Source organism: Lissotriton vulgaris, chromosome 3_1, assembly GCF_964263255.1.
Source record: "Lissotriton vulgaris chromosome 3_1, aLisVul1.2, whole genome shotgun sequence".
NCBI classification, from domain to species: Eukaryota; Metazoa; Chordata; class Amphibia; order Caudata; family Salamandridae; genus Lissotriton; species Lissotriton vulgaris.
This window is the reverse complement of record NC_141689.1, coordinates 285,815,125-285,835,454: the sequence shown is the minus strand read 5'-3', so window position 1 is coordinate 285,835,454 and position 20,330 is coordinate 285,815,125. Positions and strand designations below refer to the sequence as shown.

General features: G+C 48.2%; 1 protein-coding gene across 1 annotated transcript in view; it reads left to right on the top strand.

Moving 5' to 3' along the window:
• Positions 1 to 18,240, top strand: part of NARS1 (asparaginyl-tRNA synthetase 1) — a 155,190-nt gene extending 136,950 nt beyond the window's left edge. Inside the window, exons 14-15 of the mRNA XM_086960444.1 lie at positions 119 to 250; positions 17,210 to 18,240. Of these exons, the coding sequence (XP_086816570.1) occupies positions 119 to 250; positions 17,210 to 17,341 (264 nt within the window). The 3' untranslated portion in view covers positions 17,342 to 18,240. The remainder of the gene's footprint in view (positions 1 to 118; positions 251 to 17,209) is intronic.
• The last annotated feature ends 2,090 nt before the right edge of the window (positions 18,241 to 20,330 follow it).

Below are 20,330 nucleotides of genomic sequence, written 5' to 3'. Positions count from 1 at the left end.
ACGCAATAGGAAAGGTCAGTATGTTGCTGTGTGAAAATAAAATGATCCATCCATTCAACCATTGTTCAACGAATCAGTATTTTTGGCATTGAAATATCTTCTTTTCTTACTTTGGTAGGTGGATGTTCTAATGCCCAATGTTGGAGAAATTGTAGGTGGATCGATGCGTATCTATGAAAGTGATGAGCTATTAGAGGGATACAAGAGAGAAGGGATTGACCCCACTCCTTACTACTGGTATACAGATCAGGTAAGGGAAATTTTATTAATTAATAATTGACATTTAACTCTTAAGTAGCTGTATGCTTTACAGCAGAAATAACAGTCTGATCATTGCAGGCCTCCAGCTGTAAGATTTATCAATACTGTATAAGAGTAAAAAGCAGCACTCCTATTTTCACAGTTTAACTGCGTTTGATCTTTTTTTGCCCATAGTACAGAAATGCACCTGTTAACGAAGTGCCTGGTTCACAGAAAAACGTTTTGAAAGTTTCAAAGCTATATATCTTAGGGTTTCTAACTCTGGATTACGCAGAAACCTCCATATGTACCCAAGAAATCACTGTCATTAGTTTCCCTATGTGCTTGTTTTCCTCTCTTCTCCCACATCATGGCTATTGTGTGCACAGTGGACTAAGCGCAGACAAAAGAGTGTTGGATCTATGCAGTACCACATGCAACTTCATTTCTGTGTTTTTTTTCTTCCAACCTGGAAAATATTTTTCCCAGTGGTAAAACATTTCTCTGGTGGCTGTTTCTAAGTGTAGATTTCTCACCTTGTGAATATCCAGGTGCCAGACTGGGTCCAGAGTTTTCTTCAGCAACTCCCTTGCGCGTTAGTAGGTGGCGTTGTGTGACTCCTTATTGGATCCTTCCCAACCCAGATGTGACAAAAAAGCCTCTACAAAGCCACCACCTCTGCGAGCTGACATTAGTTGTTTTCCTTACATGCCCACCGGCCTGGATCCCGGCAGGAATGAAAGACGTAATTTTAGAAATTTTTGCGAGTGTGCAAGTGCCTTCTCCTACCAAAAATGCATGGCTCCAACCTTGTAAGGATTGTCACAAAAATTGTCAGTGACTGAACCTCATGAGGTCTGTCTGACGTTTAGGCTTGTCACATGACTTTCGCAACGTGTGACAAACTCGCTCAGATGAAGCTGAAGGTTGTTCGGGACTGTGAAGCCAAGCTCTACGTCGCCAAACTTCGCAGAAAAGGAACCTAGAGCCTAATCCCACTTTTAAGTTGAGAGTGTATACTTGTTCTCGTTCCTGAGGCCGATTCTACGAGCACTCTCATCCGAAGCAATTAGCTAAGACAAAAAAGAAGCATCGTAAGAGGATAAGGTATGTCCCCTTCATTCCGCCACTCCTACAATGAGAAGTTGATTGGTGCCCAAGATACCTCCCAGTCACAGTATCTGCCTCTGACCTTGGAGCCGATCCCGGCTTTGGTCCCAATCCAAACAGAGTCCCTGGGTCCATTGGTGATGCCTCAGCAGATCCAGGCGTCCACGAAGACAATGCTGGCGTGAAAGGGCGTGACTTCCTATGTCAGAAAGGCTGCTTTTGTCCGGAGGGCCAGTTTGTCTAGGAACAACAACGTGTATGGTGGCCACAGGTGATGCCTGCAGTTCCCTCACCCTCTTGGCCGATGTTATGGTGATGAGGTAAACTGTCTTGATGGTAACAGGCAAAAGACAACTCTGCATGGCCTCTAAAGGAGTGCACACGAGTTAGGTGAGAACCAAATTAAGGTCCCACTGCAGTATCCAAAATGGTGTTTGTATTGGAAATGGTGTTGGTGTGAGCAGGTGGGTCAAAACCTTCTAAAAATGCATAACAGATGACTTGAAGAGAAGGTTGATCTAGTAAACGTAAAAAGGCCAAGGATATGGTAAATAACCTTTAGTCACAGCAAGAACAGTGAAAGATAAAACATAGGAATGTCACATAAACTTGCTTGCAGGGGGAACCTGATGGTAGGGGATACCAGTCGACCTTCTCAAGTCATCCTTCTTTTTTGGTAGCTGGACATCTGACTGTTAAAATAACACCAACCACTTCAGGAGGAAGAATAAAGGCCATCTACTATCACTGCTCATTCGCCATGAATAGAAGAGTAGGTTGTGCAAGCTTAGGTGCAAGACCTGGCCCTGCTGCTGTGAAAGGAGGTTTTCCCCAGGGGGCAGTCTGTTCAGAGGATAACTGCTTATGGTCAGAATTTCTGGGTGCCTTACTCAGTCTTTTCTGATCTTTTTCAGTACTCTGGACAGGAGACAGAGGGACGTACAGAAGTTCCTGAGTCCCAGTGTAGACGAAACAGGCGTCTCCTAAAGAGAACTACTTTGGTAACTCCAGTGCGCCAAAACATTGATACTGCCTGTTCTCTGTGGTACAAAAGGGGGTGGTGATGGACGGAGCATCTGAATCAATCAAACACTCACACCCAGTCAAAAGATCTGGGTTTAATCCATCACCGTTCTTTAGCCCACTCTGCCACCCCAGTTCAGACATGGCTATATGCAAATCAGTCTGACCCTGTGCCTCATGGGAACGGTCCAGCCCGAACTGCCAAGCCATGTCTTCCCTTGACCGGAAACAAGCTTCCGAGGACCGGTTTCTGGCATTCCAGCCATCTTCAGCCCGGCTTGCTTGAATCCAGTGGCAAAGTGAGCAAGGGACTCACGTCTGAGCATACCCTGCCACACTTATGGCGGCCAAAAGCGGTACAAAAGGGGGTGGTGATGGACGGAGCATCTGAATCAATCAAACACTCACAGACAGTCAAAAGATCTGGGTTTAATCCATCACCGTTCTTTAGCCCACTCTGCCACCTCCGTCCATCACTACCCCCCTTTTGTACCGGTGTTCTCTGTGGTGGCAAATCGAGCCTGAGTTCTCCCCATTGCTCGAAGACCTGCTGTGCCACCTCAGAGTGTAACTGCCATTCATGATTCGCTAGGCCACGGCGAGTGAATTTGTCTGCCCTGGTGTTCAAAGATCCTTCTAGGTGCTGTGCAATCAGAGAGACGTCCTGAATGTTCAGTCTGTTCCAAAGAATTTTACCCTACTGTTACTGGTCCCATGGCCCACACTGCACTTTTATTTGTAGTACCAAATGGCAGTTGTGTTGTCTGTGAGCGCCAGTGTCCATTCATGTTTATGTTAATGGATTTGTAGAGCACATGGCTGCCCATGGGCTTCCCATCGCTGGGATAAACATGACATTCAGAGAGCCAGTAAACTTCCAAGAGCGGGGAGGTTTAAGGAAAAAGCCATGTTTTAAGTTTTTTCCTGAATGCCAGTTTGTTGGTTATCATCCACACATCTCTGGGCAGGGAGTTCCATATTTTGGGGGCCAGATGCGTAAAGGATCTACCTCCCCATCTGGCTTTTTTTTATTCTTTTTTCTCCTTGATAGTTGGAAGGAACACCTTCACTGCGAAGCAAATCGCTTGCAACTCCAGCAAGTTGGTGTGGAGTCTAGCTTCTGCCAGAGACCAGAGTCCTTTAATCTTCATCTCTCCTAGATTACCTCCCCATGCCAGCAATGATGCATCTGTCACAACAGTTATTGTTGTGGTTGAAGAGCCACCACAACAAGTATATCTCTGTCCCATTCGACACCTATATAGAGTCAGACAATTTGTCTTTTTGGTGAGCCCACTGAGACTGCAGATCCCACTACATAGCCCGCATATGCCACCTGGTCAAGAGGCCAAGAAGCCTTGGAGCAGATATCACTGAGACCCCAGCTGCAGACCGAAACTTTGGGATCATAGCCCGAATGTTCTGGACTTATTGAGGCGAAGGATTGGCTTAGAAAAGCACTATATCCAGGATGGCTCTGATAATGGGTACCCGCTGTGAAGGGGTCAGGTGTGACTTTGGCATGTGGATAGAAAAATTCAATGATATCAACAGGTTGTCTCTCGTCTGGAGAGGGTTTTTGACTGGTTTTTAAAAAATATATATTTTTATTGCGAAACCATAAAAGGCACAGGTTCTCATAGCCTTTCAGGCCAATCAAAGGCAATATTATCTACATGCAATGTTCAGGATAATACACAGCCATATAGGCCCACATCCCGGAGACTGGGCGGCGTAGAATCAGAGCATGTATCAAGTAAACTTAGCCGTACATTAAGAATACGTATGTTCGAGGCATGTGGGCTGCTGAATTCATATCTGTGCATAGATCGCCGCCTAGTGTTGGGTCCGGATGATCGCACATTGTTGTCCTGGAAGAGTCTTCGAAGTATCACGAGATAGGTGGCTCCTCCCCTGGACTACAGTGCGCATGGGCATCAACTCCATCCTCAGATTGTTTTTTTCCGCCATTGGGTTCGGATGTATATTGGTTCCTTCTAGTCGGAATCAATAAAAAACTTTTCTTAAGACCAAAAGGTCTTTAGTACACGTCGGTATTGTCTTGCGTTGGGTGCCTAACTCTTCCAGCTCGGTTCCGAGCCGGATTCCTTCACCCGCGTGCTTTCGACGCGGAGGGCCCAGTCGACGCCTCAGACCCTATCGACTGTTTATCATGGAACGAAGTGCGTTCAAAAGATATCCCGACTGCAACTCGAAGTATCCCCACATCAACGTCCACCCAGTGTGCAACAAGTGTCTGTCGCCGGACCACGATGAAGCCAGTTGCATGGCTTGTTCCCGCTTCAGGTCCAAGAAGACGCTTAAGCATCGACGCGCTGCGCGCCAGGAGGCCCGGCACACTGCACCGGCGCCTACGGACATTTTTTTCGATGCCGGGGATGTCGAGAAAGAAGTTGCCGGGGACCTCGGTGACAACCTGTCGAATCCCGCGTCGGACGTCGACTACGATGCGGACGCAGAAATGTTCGAAGCTGAAGAAGTCGTCGACGAGGTAGGGGACGACGACTTTGGGGCCATGGAGGATAGCTCGGACGAAGAGCGACCTCTCTCGGACACTGGTTTCGTACCAATTCATAAGGCTCAGGTCGAGGGATCGCCACTAGGCCTTACCCAAGATCTTACCATGGGTTCTACGGCCCCGCCTTCGGGCTCGGCCACGGACATTGCTATTGAGCCGCACCCTGGTAAATCAAAACCGAAAGCGAAACCTACGGTCTCGACACAAGATACAGCGCAGGTGCCCGCCTCGAAACCGAAAGTGCGTATCACTCTGGTCGGATCCAAGGCCTCGGAGCCCTCGGAGCCGAAAAAGCAAAAGGGTGTTGTCGAGCCGAAGGCTCAAGTCAAGGGCGTCAAGACGAAGTATGCCGCGCCGAAGACTAAAGTCAAGGTGGTCGAGCCGATTAAGTCGGCGCCAAAGGCGGTCGACACCAACAAAGGACTCGGTGACCCGAAGAAAGGACTCGAGAGTCCGCGTCAACAGGACAAGGCCAAAAGCGGCGCACCCCGAGAGTCCACTACTGGTGGGGCCTCGGAGGATCACGTCGACTCGGCGCGCCCGTCCGCCCCGTTCACCAAGAAGGTGACGGGACTCCCTACAGCGCATCAGGGAGAAGGCCTCGACGGTCGGACCAACAGATCCTGCACCTCCGAAGCCAGTCGAGAAACCTCACAAGGCGTCGACGCCCATTCACTTTACGTTGCCGCCGAAGGTGGCGCCAAAGGCTTTCACCCCTAAAGCGGTCGCCAGCGTCCCCGAGAAGGTGTCCTCGGTGCCGAAGTCGTCTACGGGGGTGTCCACCCTGAAGCATCGACAATCTTCGGTGGACGAACAACATGAACATTTTATTGATGCCGAAACGGGCAGACTTTCCCACCACAAGCGAAAATTGCCCCAGAACAACCAATGGAGGCCTACAAGATTCCCCTAATGAAAAAGAAGGACTCTGCTTCCACTCCTGTCCTGGTGGAACCAATTTCTCCACAGACTCGAGATGTCTCGCCCACTTACTCTGATGTGGACGCTGGGGAGGGCGATGATGAGGATGAGTACAGCTATCCTGTCTATACAGACCCTGATGATACCAATGAACCCTGGGCCGCTGGTGCTGACCCAGGTGACCCTCATTCTGGACAAGACACTCAACTCTACTCTGTGAAGACGTCTCCTACAGAGGACTCTGCAGCATTCAATGCCCTCATTGAACGGGCGGCTAAAAATCACAATGTCCAGCTCCATGCTGACCCTATTGACGTCAATTTCCTTTTTGATACCTTTTCAGTCTTGGAAAGGACTGTCAAAACTCTACCTATGTTAAAAGGTGTCTTAAAACATGCTGGAGAGATCTTTAAAGAGCCTACCAGAGCAAGGGTGATAAACCCTAGGATTGAGAAAAAGTATAAACCAGCGCCTACGGATCCTACCTATATTAAAGGACAGTTGCCTCTGGACTCTCTTGTCGTCTCGAATGCCCGGAAGAGGGCTAATTCTCAGACAACGGGTGATGCTCCTCCCCCAGACAAGGAATCTAAGGTCTTTGAGGCATCAGGGAAAAGGGTGGCAGCACAAGCTGCCAATATCTGGCGCATTTCCAATACACAAGCGCTTCTAGCGAGGTTTGACAGGGCACACTATGACACACTGGAGACCCTGTTGCAACACTTGCCAGATGAATACAAGGAGGCAGCTGAGATGCTTATTCAAGAGGGGAAGCTGATCTCTAATGCTTCGAAGTGTGCACTGGACGCGACTGACACCGCAGCCAGAGTGGTCAACACTAGTGTTATGCTGAGACGACATGCCTGGCTGAGAATCTCCGGATTTAAGCCGGAGATACAGACCACCATCTTTAATCAAACAGTGAATCCAGATCACCTGTTTGGCCCAGAGGTTGACACCACCTTAGAAAAGATTAAGAAGGACACATAAACTGCTAAGTCCATGGGTGCCTTACAGTCCCAGCAGTTCAGGGGTGGTCTTTTCGTCGCTCAAGCACTAGAGGCGTTTCCAGAGGCCAGCTCTCCCAAACAACGCAATACTACAAAGGCAACACACAGTCCACATACACCAACAAAGTCGAGGTGGATATCGTGGAAACAGCGCCAAGGGCAGGGGTCGTGGAAACAACAACTCCAGATCCTCTGCCACCAGCAAACAGTGACGCCTTGTCACTGCCCCCCGACCACACAACACCGGTCGGGGGGAGACTTCAGCAGTTCCTGCCGGTCTGGAGAACCATCACCACAGACAGGTGGGTCAGACAACTTGTACAGTACGGTTATTGCCTGGAGTTAACATCCACTCCACCCAACATACCCCCAAGACACCGTCCTATGTCCGCCGAGCATTTGCACTTATTGCAGCAGGAGGTCCTCGTCATGCTGCAAAAAGGGGCAATAGAGCTCGTGCCTGTTCAGGAAAGAGGCACAGGAGTTTACTCCCTGTACTTCTTGATACCAAAAAAGGACGGGTCCCTCAGACCCATACTGGACCTCAGACCCCTCAACCAGTACATCCTATCGGAACACTTCCATATGCTGACCCTGCAGCAGGTGCTCCCGTTGCTCAGTCAGGGGGATTTTCTTGCAACTTTAGACCTAAAGGCTGCGTATTTTCACATTCCGCTGCACCAGTCACACAAAAAAATACCTCAGGTTCACCATCCAAAACCAGCACTACCAGTTCAAGGTTTTGCCTTTCAGAGTCACCACGGCACCCAGGGTATTTACGAAGTTCCTGGCAACAGTGGCGGCGCATCTAAGGAGACAGAACATTCACGTCTACCCTTATCTGGACGACTGGCTCATCCAAGCGAAGTCGGCCCAGCAGTGTGCCGCTCACATGTCCCACACCATTCACCTCCTTGACGATCTGGGATTCTCACTGAATTACCCAAAGTCCCACCTCCAGCCCATGCAGTTGATAGGCATGATGGCCTCCTGCATCTCCATAGTCCTGCATGCGAGACTACGTATGCGTCCGCTTCAGGAGTGCTTAGCACGTCAGTGGACTCAGGCTCATGGGCAGTTGTAAGACCTAGTGTTGGTGAGCGGTCGGGCATACAACTCTGCATTGGTGGAATCCACGAAACCTTTGCAAAGGGCGACCGTTCCAAGAGCCTGTGCCACAGATCATCCTGACAACGGACGCTTCTCTCCAGGGATGGGGAGCTCATGTACTCCATTACACTGTGCAGGGACTATGGACACCACAGCAAAGAAAGATGCACATCAATGTTCTGGAACTGATGGCGATCTTCATGGCACTAAAAGCCTTCAAAGTACATCTGTGCAACAAGGTCGTGTTGATCCGGACGGACAACATGATGGCCATGTACCACATTCAGAAGCAGGGAGGAACACACTCTCCACAGCTGTCTCATCTCGCTCAGAGCATGTGGAAGTGGGCCATTCAGAGAAACATCCTCCTCATGGCAGAACACCTCCCGGGCAAGGACAATCAAATGGCGGACCTGCTCAGCAGGTACAGCCACCAAATGCACGAGTGGGAGATACATCCATCAGTACTCCAGCCGTACTTCCAAAGGTGGGGTCATCCAGAGATAGACCTGTTCGCCACAAGGGAGAACGCAAAATGCCAAAGCTTCGCCGCCAGGTTCCCACACCCACAGTCGCAGGGCAATGCGATATGGATGAACTGGTCAGGCAAATTTGCGTACGCTTTTCCCCCAGCTCCTCTGATGCCGCTGGTGGCACGCAAGCTCAGGCAGCACTCAATGACTCTCATCCTGGTTGCTCCAACGTGGGCTCGCCAACCATGGTACACCACGTTTCTAGAACTGTCCGTGGTACCGCATCAAAGGCTACGCCTCACACCCAGCTTTCTGACGCAGAGTCATGGCGACATTCAGCATCCAGATCCGCAACAGCTCAACCTGGCGATCTGGCTCCTGAGGTCTTAGAGTTTGGCTACCTAAACTTGCCTCCTGACTGTATGGACATCATCCGGGAGGCGAGGAAGCCCACCACAAGAGCATGCTATGCGGCAAAGTAGAAGCGGTTTGTCATTTATTGTGCAGACCACAACATTAACCCGCTAGATGCATCTATTCAGAACATCATTTGTTATCTTTTCCATCTGTACAAATGTAACCCGGCCTATGCTTCCATTCACATACAACTATCCGCAATGGCTGCTTATCTCCAGAACAGGCAGCACCTTTCACTTTTCAGGGTGCCTGCCATTAAAGCCTTTCTAGAAGGACTCAAATGAGTCATTCCACCGCGGACTCCACCAGCTCCGGAGTGGAACCTCAATGTGGTCCTCACCCGGCTGATGGGTCCTCCCTTTGAACGACTGCATTCCTGCGAGATTCAATTCTTGACATGGAAAGTGGCTTTCCTTATAGCAATTACATCGCTGCGACGAGTTAGTGAGCTCCAGGCACTAACTATCCAAGAGCCATTTATTCAAATTCCTTCTAACAGGGTGGTGCTTCGCACTAACCCTAAATTCCTTCCTAAGGTAGTGTCTGAATTCCATATTAACCAAACTATTGAATTGCCTGTTTTCTTTCAAAATCCTGAGTCATTGGCGGAGAGAATGCTCCACACCCTTGACGTCAAAAGTGCCCTGATGTATTACATTGATAGGACCAAGGATTTTAGGAAAACTAAACAACTCTTTGTTGCCTTTGCGCCACAACACAAAGGTAACCCATTTCCAAAGCTGGTATAGCTAGGTGGATCGTTAAATGTATTCAGATCTGCTATCTGAAAGCCAAGCGTACTCTCACCATTCCACCAAGGGCCCACTCCACCAAAAAGTTGGGGGCCTCCATGGCTTTCCTTGGAAATATTCCTTTGGAAGACGTATGTAGAGCAGCCACATGGTCTACCACACACACATTTACAAAGCATTATTGTGTTGATGTGCACTCCAAACAGCAGGCAGCTGTAGGGCAGGCTGTTCTAAAAACACTTTTCCAAACTGCTGCAGCTGGCACAGGCGGCCGCCGTTAATGGAGGGACTGCTATGTATTCTATGCACAGATATGAATTCAGCAGCCCACATGCCTCGAACCGAATATGCTACTTACCAGTATGCATCTGTTCTTGGCATGTAGGGCTGCTGACCTTCATATCGCCCGCCCTCCTCCCCGGCGCCTGTAGCAGCTGCAGAATTCACATATACTTCTAGCATGGTCATCATTCACTTAGTTTCACTCCATCTTGGCCACAATGGCTAAAAACAATCTGAGGATGGAGTCGATGCCCATGCGCACTGTAGTCCAGGGGAGGAGCCACCTATCTCGTGATACTTCGAAGACTCTTCCAGGACAACAATGTGCGATCATCCGGACCCAACACTAGGCGGCGATCTATGCACAGATATGAATGTCAGCAGCCCTACATGCCAAGAACAGATGCATACTGGTAAGTAGCATATTCGATATCATTGTATTCGCTGTTTTTTACACACTTATCCCCTCACCCATGTCCTTCATGTAGTCCCACTCCTATCCCTCTCGATGGCCACTTTGTCTGTTTTTTTTGTAATAAAACACTGTTTTAACATAGAACAAGGAACAAACCCCCCGTGCGTGGCATCATTGATAAAGTACTTAAAGAATCAGGCTATCCATGCAAGGCCCAAGAAGGTGCAGTCATTATATCTAGGAGAAGACCTTTAGGGATCCCAGCAAATCACAGCTATACAAAACAAGGAACATTAGTGTGCGTCTAGTGGGGCACTACCCAGGACCAGGGCCCTCCAACCCGACTCCCTCCCCGTCTCTCTCGGACTCAGACCCGTCAACTCGGCGCTGGTGGCATCTAAATCATCATCCGCCAGCCTCTCTATACACATCAACCTCCAGGCAAGCAGGTCATCCTGTAGTTTTCCATCCCGGCGAGTGCGCTGCATATGTGTCTCCTCAGCTAGGGACCATTTTCTAGCATCTCTCAGCCAGAGGGATATCTCGGGAGCCCTCTGACCCATCCAAGTTATAGCTACGCGCCGCCTTGCCAAGGCTAGTAATAATTGCAAAAACTTGTAGGACAGATTCCTCTTTTTAGGTTTGAGTACCAGGGCCAAGAGACAATGGAGCGGATCCAGCGTAATCCTGAGTTTTGTAGCACGACCAATATGGTCCACCACCTCCCTCCAAAAGGTACTGACCTGAGGACACTCCAATGCTAGATGGAAAAATCCTGCTTTCTGCGCTCCACACCTAGGGCAGTTGTCTCCTATCCGCAGAGATGCGATTCAGGGAGACCGGGGTCATATAGGTACGGTGGACAAAGTTAAAGTGTATCCGCTTGAAAACACCTGTATGGTGACTCATTCATTTTTTGATTGATATCCTATAGTGTGCAATAGTCCATTTCTTTGAAGGCATCTTGCACTAAATTTACAATTACAATGAAATTTTACAGGTGTGTTTCTTTACACTTCTTAAACGTCAACATTACACACATATACATTGCACATTGGGAGATATGTCCTGTATGCACAGAAAGGGAAGGGTAGGGCCTGGCAAGTGTGGGCACTTACCAGGGCGACATGACAGTTCACAGACTGCACCCAAGCACTGCGGTGGCAGGCCTGAGACACCTTTTTAGGGCTACTCAGGTGGGTGGCACAATCAGTGCTGCAGGCCCACTAGTAGCATTTGTTATCACTCTCCCTGGCACACTCAGTGCACTTTACTAGGGACTTCTTGGTGACACAAATATGCCAATCATGGATAACCAGTCTTAATAACAATTTACTCAAGGAGCACTTGCACTTTGACACTGAACAGCAGTGGCAAGGGGCCCAAAGCGTCTAAACCAGCAAAAACGAAATCCAGCATAGCATCAAAAACACAGGAGGCAGAGGCAAAAAGTCATGGGTAACCACGCCAAGGATGTCAAGTCTAACGCATACATTCTCCCAATTCTTCAGATCGAGCGCTGCCCTAAAATCAATACCTTCTCGACGAATCGCTGACAAATTCCCGCTGTGTGTCGTACCACGTAGGGCAAAGCCTCATCCGCACCCCTTCCCTGCATCAGGGCCTCTCTCAGAGTCTTCTCGTTTGCTGTGCCCGTCAGTAGTTGCAGTTCCCAGTTCTCCTCATCCGCGAACCACCTTGCGGCCGGGAGGAGCTGTGCCGCATAGTAATATAGGTCAGACCTCGGGGCCTCGAGGCCTCCCTCCTCCCAACATCGGGTCACCGTGCGCAGAGCGACTCTGCTACGCCCGCCTGCCCAAAGTAGAGATGTGAGGAGCGAGTCGAGTGTGCGAAACACTCTGGGAGGAAGCGGACACAGGGTATTTTGTAAAAATTACAATATCCTGGGGAGCATCACCATTTTGGCGATCGTAAATTGTCCCATAAGGGACAGAGGAAGCGTGTTCCAGAAAGAGACAGACTTGGGGAGAGCCCAGAGCACTCGGTCGACGTTGAGTCAGTAGGTGCTCGTCAGTTGGGGCCACTTGTATGCCGAGATAGAGGAACGCCTACCGCTCCCATCTGAGGCCCAAACACGGGGATCTGCGCTCGGGTTAGGAGCACAGCCTGCCAGTGGGAAAATCAAGGATTTACTAAGGTTAATGCGTAACCCAGAGGCCGCGCCAAAGCGGTCCAGAATCCGCATCAACTCGGGAGCGATTCGCCAGGGGACGTCAAATAGAATAAAGCGTTGTTGGCATAGAGAGAGATCACGTTTGCGGTATCCCCTACCTTAATGCCCCACTGCTCCTTCTCAGCGCGGACAGAAACCGCCAGGGGTTCTATTGCTAGAGCAAACAGGAGAGGGGAGAGAGGGCACCCCTGGCGAGTGCCTCTCCCCAGGGACCATTCCTCCGAGCGGGCCGACCCAAGCCGAACTCTAGCACGGGTGCCCCATAGAGCACACGGATCCAATTGCAGAACCCCGGTCCGAACCCAGTCTTCTGGAGCATTTCCAGCAGATACCCCCAGTTTACCGTGTCAAAGGCCTTAGCCAGGTCGATCGACACAAGCACATGAGGACCCTCTCTCCCGCGTACCTCGTGGAGGATATGATTCAGGCGCCGTAAGTTCATCGCCGTATTGCGGCCAGGGATAAACCCACACTGGTCCGGGTGGATCAAGTGGGTCATGTGCGGGGCTAGGCGAGTGGCCAATAGCTTAGTGAGGATCTTTGCGTCCGTATTAATCAGGGTGATAGGCCTGAATGCTGCGGTGTCGCAACCATCCCCTCCCGGTTTCAAGATCATGCAGACCTCTCCCTGGTTCATGGTAGGTGGAAGAACACCAGACTCCAGGGCTTCATTATAAACCTGCAATAAGAGGGGGGCCAGGACTTCCCCGAACGAGTGATAAAATTCAGGTGGGAAACCGTCCCCGCCTGGGGTCTTAGCCTGTGGCAGGGCGGCCAGCGCAGCGCCGATTTCGCACAGCGTCAACGCCGCATCAAGTTCCTTCGCCGCTTCCTCCGAGAGGGTCTGGAGGTCCAAGTCCTGAAGACAGGGCTAATAGGACGCCTCCGTAACCAAGGGGTCAGCTGCATATACGGTCTGCAGGTGGGATCGGAGGACATCAAGAATAGCAGATTCCGAGTGCACCATATCGCCACCTGGGGCTCGCAGGGCAACTATCCTCTCAGGCGCAAATTCACGTCGAAGGATCCAGGCCAGTAATCGGCCAGATTTGTCGCCTTTGCGGTGAAGACGCTCTCTGTATTGGCCTAAGGTATATTTATCAAGGCGGGTGAGGATGTCATGTACCGATACCTGAGCCTCCTTCTCCGCCTCTTGGTCCGAAGCATCAGGATCTGGTCGAGTCTGGGTACGCAGAAGCACAACGTCCGCATCTCGCAGCTCAGACAGTAGCTGTTTCCGGACCCCGTATGTCAGGCCCATAAAGGCTCCGCGTACCACTGCCTTCAGGGCCTCCCACTTGGTGGAGTAGGGTAAATCACCACTCCCCCAGTTCAGATCTATGTAATCCGATAGGGCAGTCGCCACATGGTCTTTACCCACCTGGTCTTGAAGGATGTCCGTCGGCATCCGCCAGGTGCGGGGACAGGCAGCCTGATCAGCCCACTGTGCCACGCATGTCACTGGGGCATGATCTGACAAGTATCGGGCCTTATGAGTAACCGTCAAGGTGAGAGACGGGGCAAGATTAGCTGCAAGTACGCGGTCCAATCTACTATGGGTGCCATGCATCAGGGTATAACAGGTATATAGCTTCTGAGTGGGATGACAAGTCCGCCACACATCCAGCGCCCCCAAATTGTGCATGGGTTTATGACTGTTTGACGCAAGACCGCCTTCAGCAACCAGTCATTGGGGTATGGAAGACTGGTATTCCCAACCCCTGCAGATGAGACTTGACATCCACCATCACCTATGTGAAGACCCAAAGTGCACTGATCAATTCAAAAGGGAGCAATGAGAATAGGAAATGCTTGTGGTCTACCTCAAACCGCAGATAGTCTGTGGGACTGCCAGACGGGGATTGCAAATAAGCGCCTTACAAGTCGAGCACCACCATCCAGTCTTCTAAATCCAGGGCAGATAGTAATTGGGCCAGAGTAATCTTCTTCCTTTGGAAGGACAAATTCAAGATGTTCAGAGGGCGAAAAATTAGGATGGGACAAGGGCCTTTGTCTTTTTTTAGTCACCGGAAAATATAAGGAGTAGCAACCAGTCCCGATGTCTGTCAGCACCCCCTTTACTGCTCCTTTGGCCAAGAGACCCAGAAATTCTCCTTGGAGTATGAACAAGTGGTCTTGTGGGAGGTTTTGCGGTATGGATAGCATGCCTATTGGGGCAGACAGCAAGGGTAGGGAATAGCCATGTTCTACAATCTGGAGCACCAATTATTAGGCAGGGATGCTCCTCCAATCGGGGAGGTGAAAGGTTGACCTACCAGCCGATCGTGTGCTGCAGAGGGCAAATTAAAACAGTTCAGTAGTGACTGCAGGAAGTGCCGGAGTTTGGGTGGAATGTTGTCCCTGTGGGCCCGAGCATGTGTGGTCTGTTCTTGCTCTGCTTCTAAAAGATTGGGAGGCTCGCTGCTGAGGTTAGTATTGACGTCTCTGCTGGTAACCCCTTCCAAAGCCTCCAAAGGGACGAGTGGTGTGGGAAGGTTGGTATACAGGTAGAGCAAGGCCGAAATATTGAGTTGTGGCCTTGCTTACTTTGAAATGTTCCAAGGCCAAGTTCACCTTTGCTCCAAACCGGTGAGAACTGACAAATGGCATGTCCAGAAGGGATTGCTGTACATCTGAATAAAAGCCTATGGAGCCTATTCAGGCATGGTGCACCACACTGGTGCTGGCTGCCCTACCCAGACAGTCCAGGCCGGATCTGATTGCGTATTTCGCAGATCCCTGAACGTCCAAGATTAGTCTTTGCAATGTGACTGATATCATCGGATATAGCTGGCAAAACCTCAAACACTTTGTCCCACTATGTGTGTGAATACTTGCCCAGGAGACCAGATGTATTCCCTAATCTTTGGACCAGGCCGGCAGACGAAAACATGTGTTGTGAAAATGTTTCCATTAACTGTGAGTTTTGGGGAACTTGTTGGGTCGGCATTTGGGTTTAGTAGGCTGGTGAATTCCTGCACCTCAAAATTCTCCTGAGTGGGAGGCTGTAGTAGAAAATCTCTGGCGACTTGCCGACTGAGGGGGCAACATCCTAGCTTTGCCCAGGTTTCCAACAGGATGTCTGTCAATTCCTCATTGAAAGGCAGAAGGGGTTTTCAGTTTGTTTGTGCGCGGTTGAGTTTAGTTTCGACCTCTACGTGGCAAAATAGGATCTAGGACTACACTCCTGATCACTGTGGAAAATAAGGCGAAAATCCTCCATAGCTAAGGCCAGGTTAGGTGAGGACAGATCAATGTCTGGGGAAGTGTCCACACCACTGGTGCCCTTTAGGTCTTCAAAAATGTCTCTATCATCATGATAAGTGTAACATAGATGATGATCGTCATCATCTTGTAGGGTATAGCCTGGTTCTAATTGTGTGGATGGATTAATTTTGCAACCAGACAAAATCTGGATCCGGGTTTAGTGTTGGCAGCCCAGCATCGGTAGGGTACCTGTTGCCGTCCGTACGGGGCACCAATTTCTGGAAAATAGTCGGCACCAGTGACCGGGTCAGAGCCAGTTGTGAGGTCAAATCCCAAGGGGGACTGGCATTTGGTTGAATGTAGGGGTCTGTGTTGGGGAAAGATCCTCTGGCTGGAATCCAACTGGAATCCACCTTGGATCCATGGGACCCGAATGCCCTTCAGACGGGCCCAGTGAGGCACCAAACGTTTCATCCATGGCCAGTTGAAGCTCATGTAGCTGTTGTGGCGTTTCCGTCTGTTGCAGATTGAGATGAGTCAGGACCATTGACAGTGTCTCTTTCAGGTGTGGAGTGTAACTTTGTGGCCTGGGGGTGCCTGTAGCATTGCGCAACCCTGAATGATTGGAGTGGCGGGGTGAAAAGGAGCTGTGCTTGTATTTTTTTACAGGATTTTCTCGACTTATTCGAGCCTTTTGTCTACCAGGAGTGAAAACATAGTCTTGACTTTGACCGAAAAAACCTTCTTTGATTTCCTGGGTTCGGCAGCGACAAGTTTGGCCCCATGTTCCCAAATGGCCTTTCTATTCATTTTGTCACAGCAGCAGCAGAGACGGTTGTTGTGGGTGTCAGTGACCAACATTTGTCTATTACAGGCATAACAAAGTTTGAACCCTGTAGTCTTAGCAGGTGTCATGCTGCACACTGTACAGTTAGAGGTAAAAAATCTCTATCTGATATTACAGGATTTGGAAACTGCGGATCCGCATTAATATGCACATAAAGAAAGAAACTGATGCCAGAACGCAGAGGTAGTAAATATATAGGGGCACAGACGCCTTATCCAGGGTGGGACAGAGCCATTGCGAATCTGCACAACAAAGCAAGCAACTACTGATGCTTAAGGGAATTGCTGCTGAAGTTTCCAGATCCAGTCTGACGCCTGGGGATATTCACATAGTGAGGAATATTCAATTAGAAGTCTCTATCAGAAATTTGCAATACTTAGATTTTTCCACTTTAGTGTCTGGAATTTAAGGTTCTAAAAATCCACATTCTTTGAATCGAAATTTGCATTTTTCAACCACAGATTCAAATGTGTGCATACTAAAATTGAACATGTGTGCAAAAAGATTTGTGAATCCATTAGTATGTGCTTATTGACTTTGCTTAGCAGTTTCACAGGCCTGAAAGAGTTAGTGGAAATCTCTTGAGGTAGACATTTTGTAAGGATTAAAGGGATGCTGATATATTGGGTAATCCAAGAGTTTGTAACAGTGATATTTTTTCTGTTGCAGCGTAAATATGGCACATGTCCTCACGGTGGATATGGATTGGGATTGGAGCGATTCTTGACATGGATTCTGAATAGACACCACATCAGGGATGTATGTTTGTACCCTCGCTTTGTCCAGCGCTGCAAGCCTTAACTCCCTTTGCTGCCATTGAGTAGACAAAAGAATGGAGTTAAGAAAAGTGAAGTTTTACTTGAAGATGAACAGTACATTGCAAATACTTATGAGGGAGGAGAACCCTTCCCTGTCTTCCTTCAACGGTTTTATTTGCTGAACAGTAATTATATGCCATAATAATGTGGACTCTGTTGTTACATGAATAAGATGTTTAAAAAGAATTATCATACCGTATGGCATTTCCTATTCCAAGTGGCCATCTAGGTTGATCCTGTATGTAAATTAAAAAGATATAGGAGTGTTAGTTGAAAGGCATGCCTTTCTCCTTCCTGAAAGCTATTTGCTTATTCCTCAAAATATTTGTTCTGTAAATCAAAATGAGGAATTGCTCTTGTTTGCACCTGCGCAGCTCATTGTGAAAAAGTGAAAATGATAATTGAAACTGATAGTGGATAATGATTTCATATTTGGACATGCTACTTTCATGCTATTTACTGTACAAACCTCATCAAAAGTAGTATATTAAATCAAAATGATTTTGGAAAGACTGAAAAACTCATCATTGTGTCTTTGTGAAATGGCATCCCACGGCTGTTTACATACTTTTTTTTGTTAGTGTTCTCCAAATGACACTGCATTCAGTAATGTATAAGAATAAAATGTACTGTTCTCTTGTAGTAGGAGCATCTTTTAAGAAGGAATTACGAAATAATTATATTGAATATAGAACTTTTACAGCTTGACTAATCGAACACATTAAGTAAGTTACGGGTATAATAAAAAGGGACCCATTTTATTACACCACATGGTCCTCCAGTGATCTTCATTAAATTAACATGCTTTGTATTTGAGTCTTTGTTTGCTTAATGTAAAAATCATTGTTTAAGTTTGGATCCATTAAATACATGGGAACAACAGACAACATGGAGAACTGTTTTCATTTTTCGTAAAACTATTCTATGATTGTACATTTATTGCTATAAGTGATCTACCCATCTCCGTTTTTGCTTGCACCTAGTTCTGCAGAAATGAGATGACGGACTGGGAGATCTCGCTTCAGGTTGTTTTTATGCATTTACACTGTGAGGAACGTCTTTAATGAGCATAAGGCTTTAAAATTGCTCGGTGTCCGTAAATCTCCAGCTAGTGTAGCTTCCTACACTGGCTGCTCCAAAAGTTGTTTCACTGCTGTATTGTGCACCATTTAAGTGCGTATCTTGGCTATTTTATGCTGAACCAGAGAGAATGTGTTGCTGTAGTCTATCCTTTAACCAACAGCCTCAGTTGGTAGAACAAAGGGATGCTATGGGTGGGGGTAAGGAGAGCTGAATGTGAAATTTAAAGGACAGGTTGCATACAGCTTACTCTTAGGCCCTATATGAAGGGACACATACACTCACTTGGCCACTGCCATCACTTCCATCTAGCCTGAGTTTAATCTAAGGCGGTTGGAAGATGTAGGGGCATTGATCTTCCCATTGTATTGTTTTTAACTCATCGGCAGCAGTCACCTGATAGCTATTCTTATATAGTATGAGCTGGATGTTGTCCTCATCAAACACGTACAACAGAAGCATGTGGCTTTAGCCAGTCTGACATAGATGGTTAAAAAGTTAAGAGATAGTATTAAAACCTGAGGAACCTCATGGTATATGTTAAGTACCTAAAGGAGGAAGGCAGAATTCATAAAATCAGTGAAGAACCAAACACTCCCATCTTTAAGCCTTTGCAATAGAACAATGTGGTTCACTGTGTCAAGTGACACATAGATCAAAAAGCACTAGGTCACAGACTGCCATCATCCACAGTCCTGCAAATATGTTTGTGATTGCAGGAAGCAGTGAAATAGTTCTGCAGTGGTATAGGATAGAAGGGTCAACCTTCTCTCACTTCTTTTTTTTTTTTTTTTTGTAAGCATGACACGAGTATTTGTAATGTATGAATCCGAGGGCTCAGGTGGTCCCGGATTTCACGGGACGTGCTAGAGCCCTTTCATTGTTGTAGCAATATTTGTTTATTAACTGGTGGAAAACAGCCAAATAGCGTATTAGTTCTCATGGTGTTGCCAATATAGAACGTTGAACTTGGTAGAGTCTCATACAGGTCATTGTGGGGGGCGGGGGGACGCAGTTCCCTGTGAGATCTTGCTAATAATTGAGCATATATCTGTTTACTTCTAGTGAAAGACATCACCAAGCCGTGACATGCTTTAAATCATGGGTTGCAAGAATAAATATGCTTTTATTTATTCTTGCAACCCAGTGATACAGCCCCATTACAACCCAGTGATGCTGCTGCAACCTCATCTCCTGGCCTGCAACCTTCACCCCAAATTTAACTTCACAGTTCCAATGAGGAATTAAGAACATAGAACTTAAGTGTAATTTGCTTCAGCACCAAGAACCAAACTCAGCACACAAGCCCCCCATACACAGACCAGCAAACCCAGCAAAAAAAACCATATGCAAGCAGCGACAGCATACGGGATCCCACACCGTACAGGTAGCTAATCCACAACAAACCTGTCCAAATTCACAGGAAGCCTGATGGTGTACCTGCACTTTGTCACAACTTCTGTTCCAGCACTCTTACTGCCAGGCACAACAGGGGTGAGAGCATCGGGCGGCCCTAACTAACTACCTAAACTAGATTCATGTTTAGTGGCACCCAACTAATGACAACTTTTAATCTCACTATAAGCCTGCAACCACCTATGGCAAGTCTTTCTCCAACCTCACCCAGCTGGCATTAGTCTGCGCCATCACACATGGACATCCCACCGAAATAACATCCCTTCCAATCTCTGAGATTTGCAGCATTTCTGAACGATCCGACAGCTGTGAGGGGGGTAGAGAACGTACTTCCCCTCTTTCCCCTTCCTAGATTGATGAGCCATATTCACATGCACCCTTTGTACAACGTCCAAGGTCCCCACTTCTCATTGAAATAAGACTTCCTGAACACTTGGGCCCTTTTAATCATATACTTGACTACCTCCATAGACCAA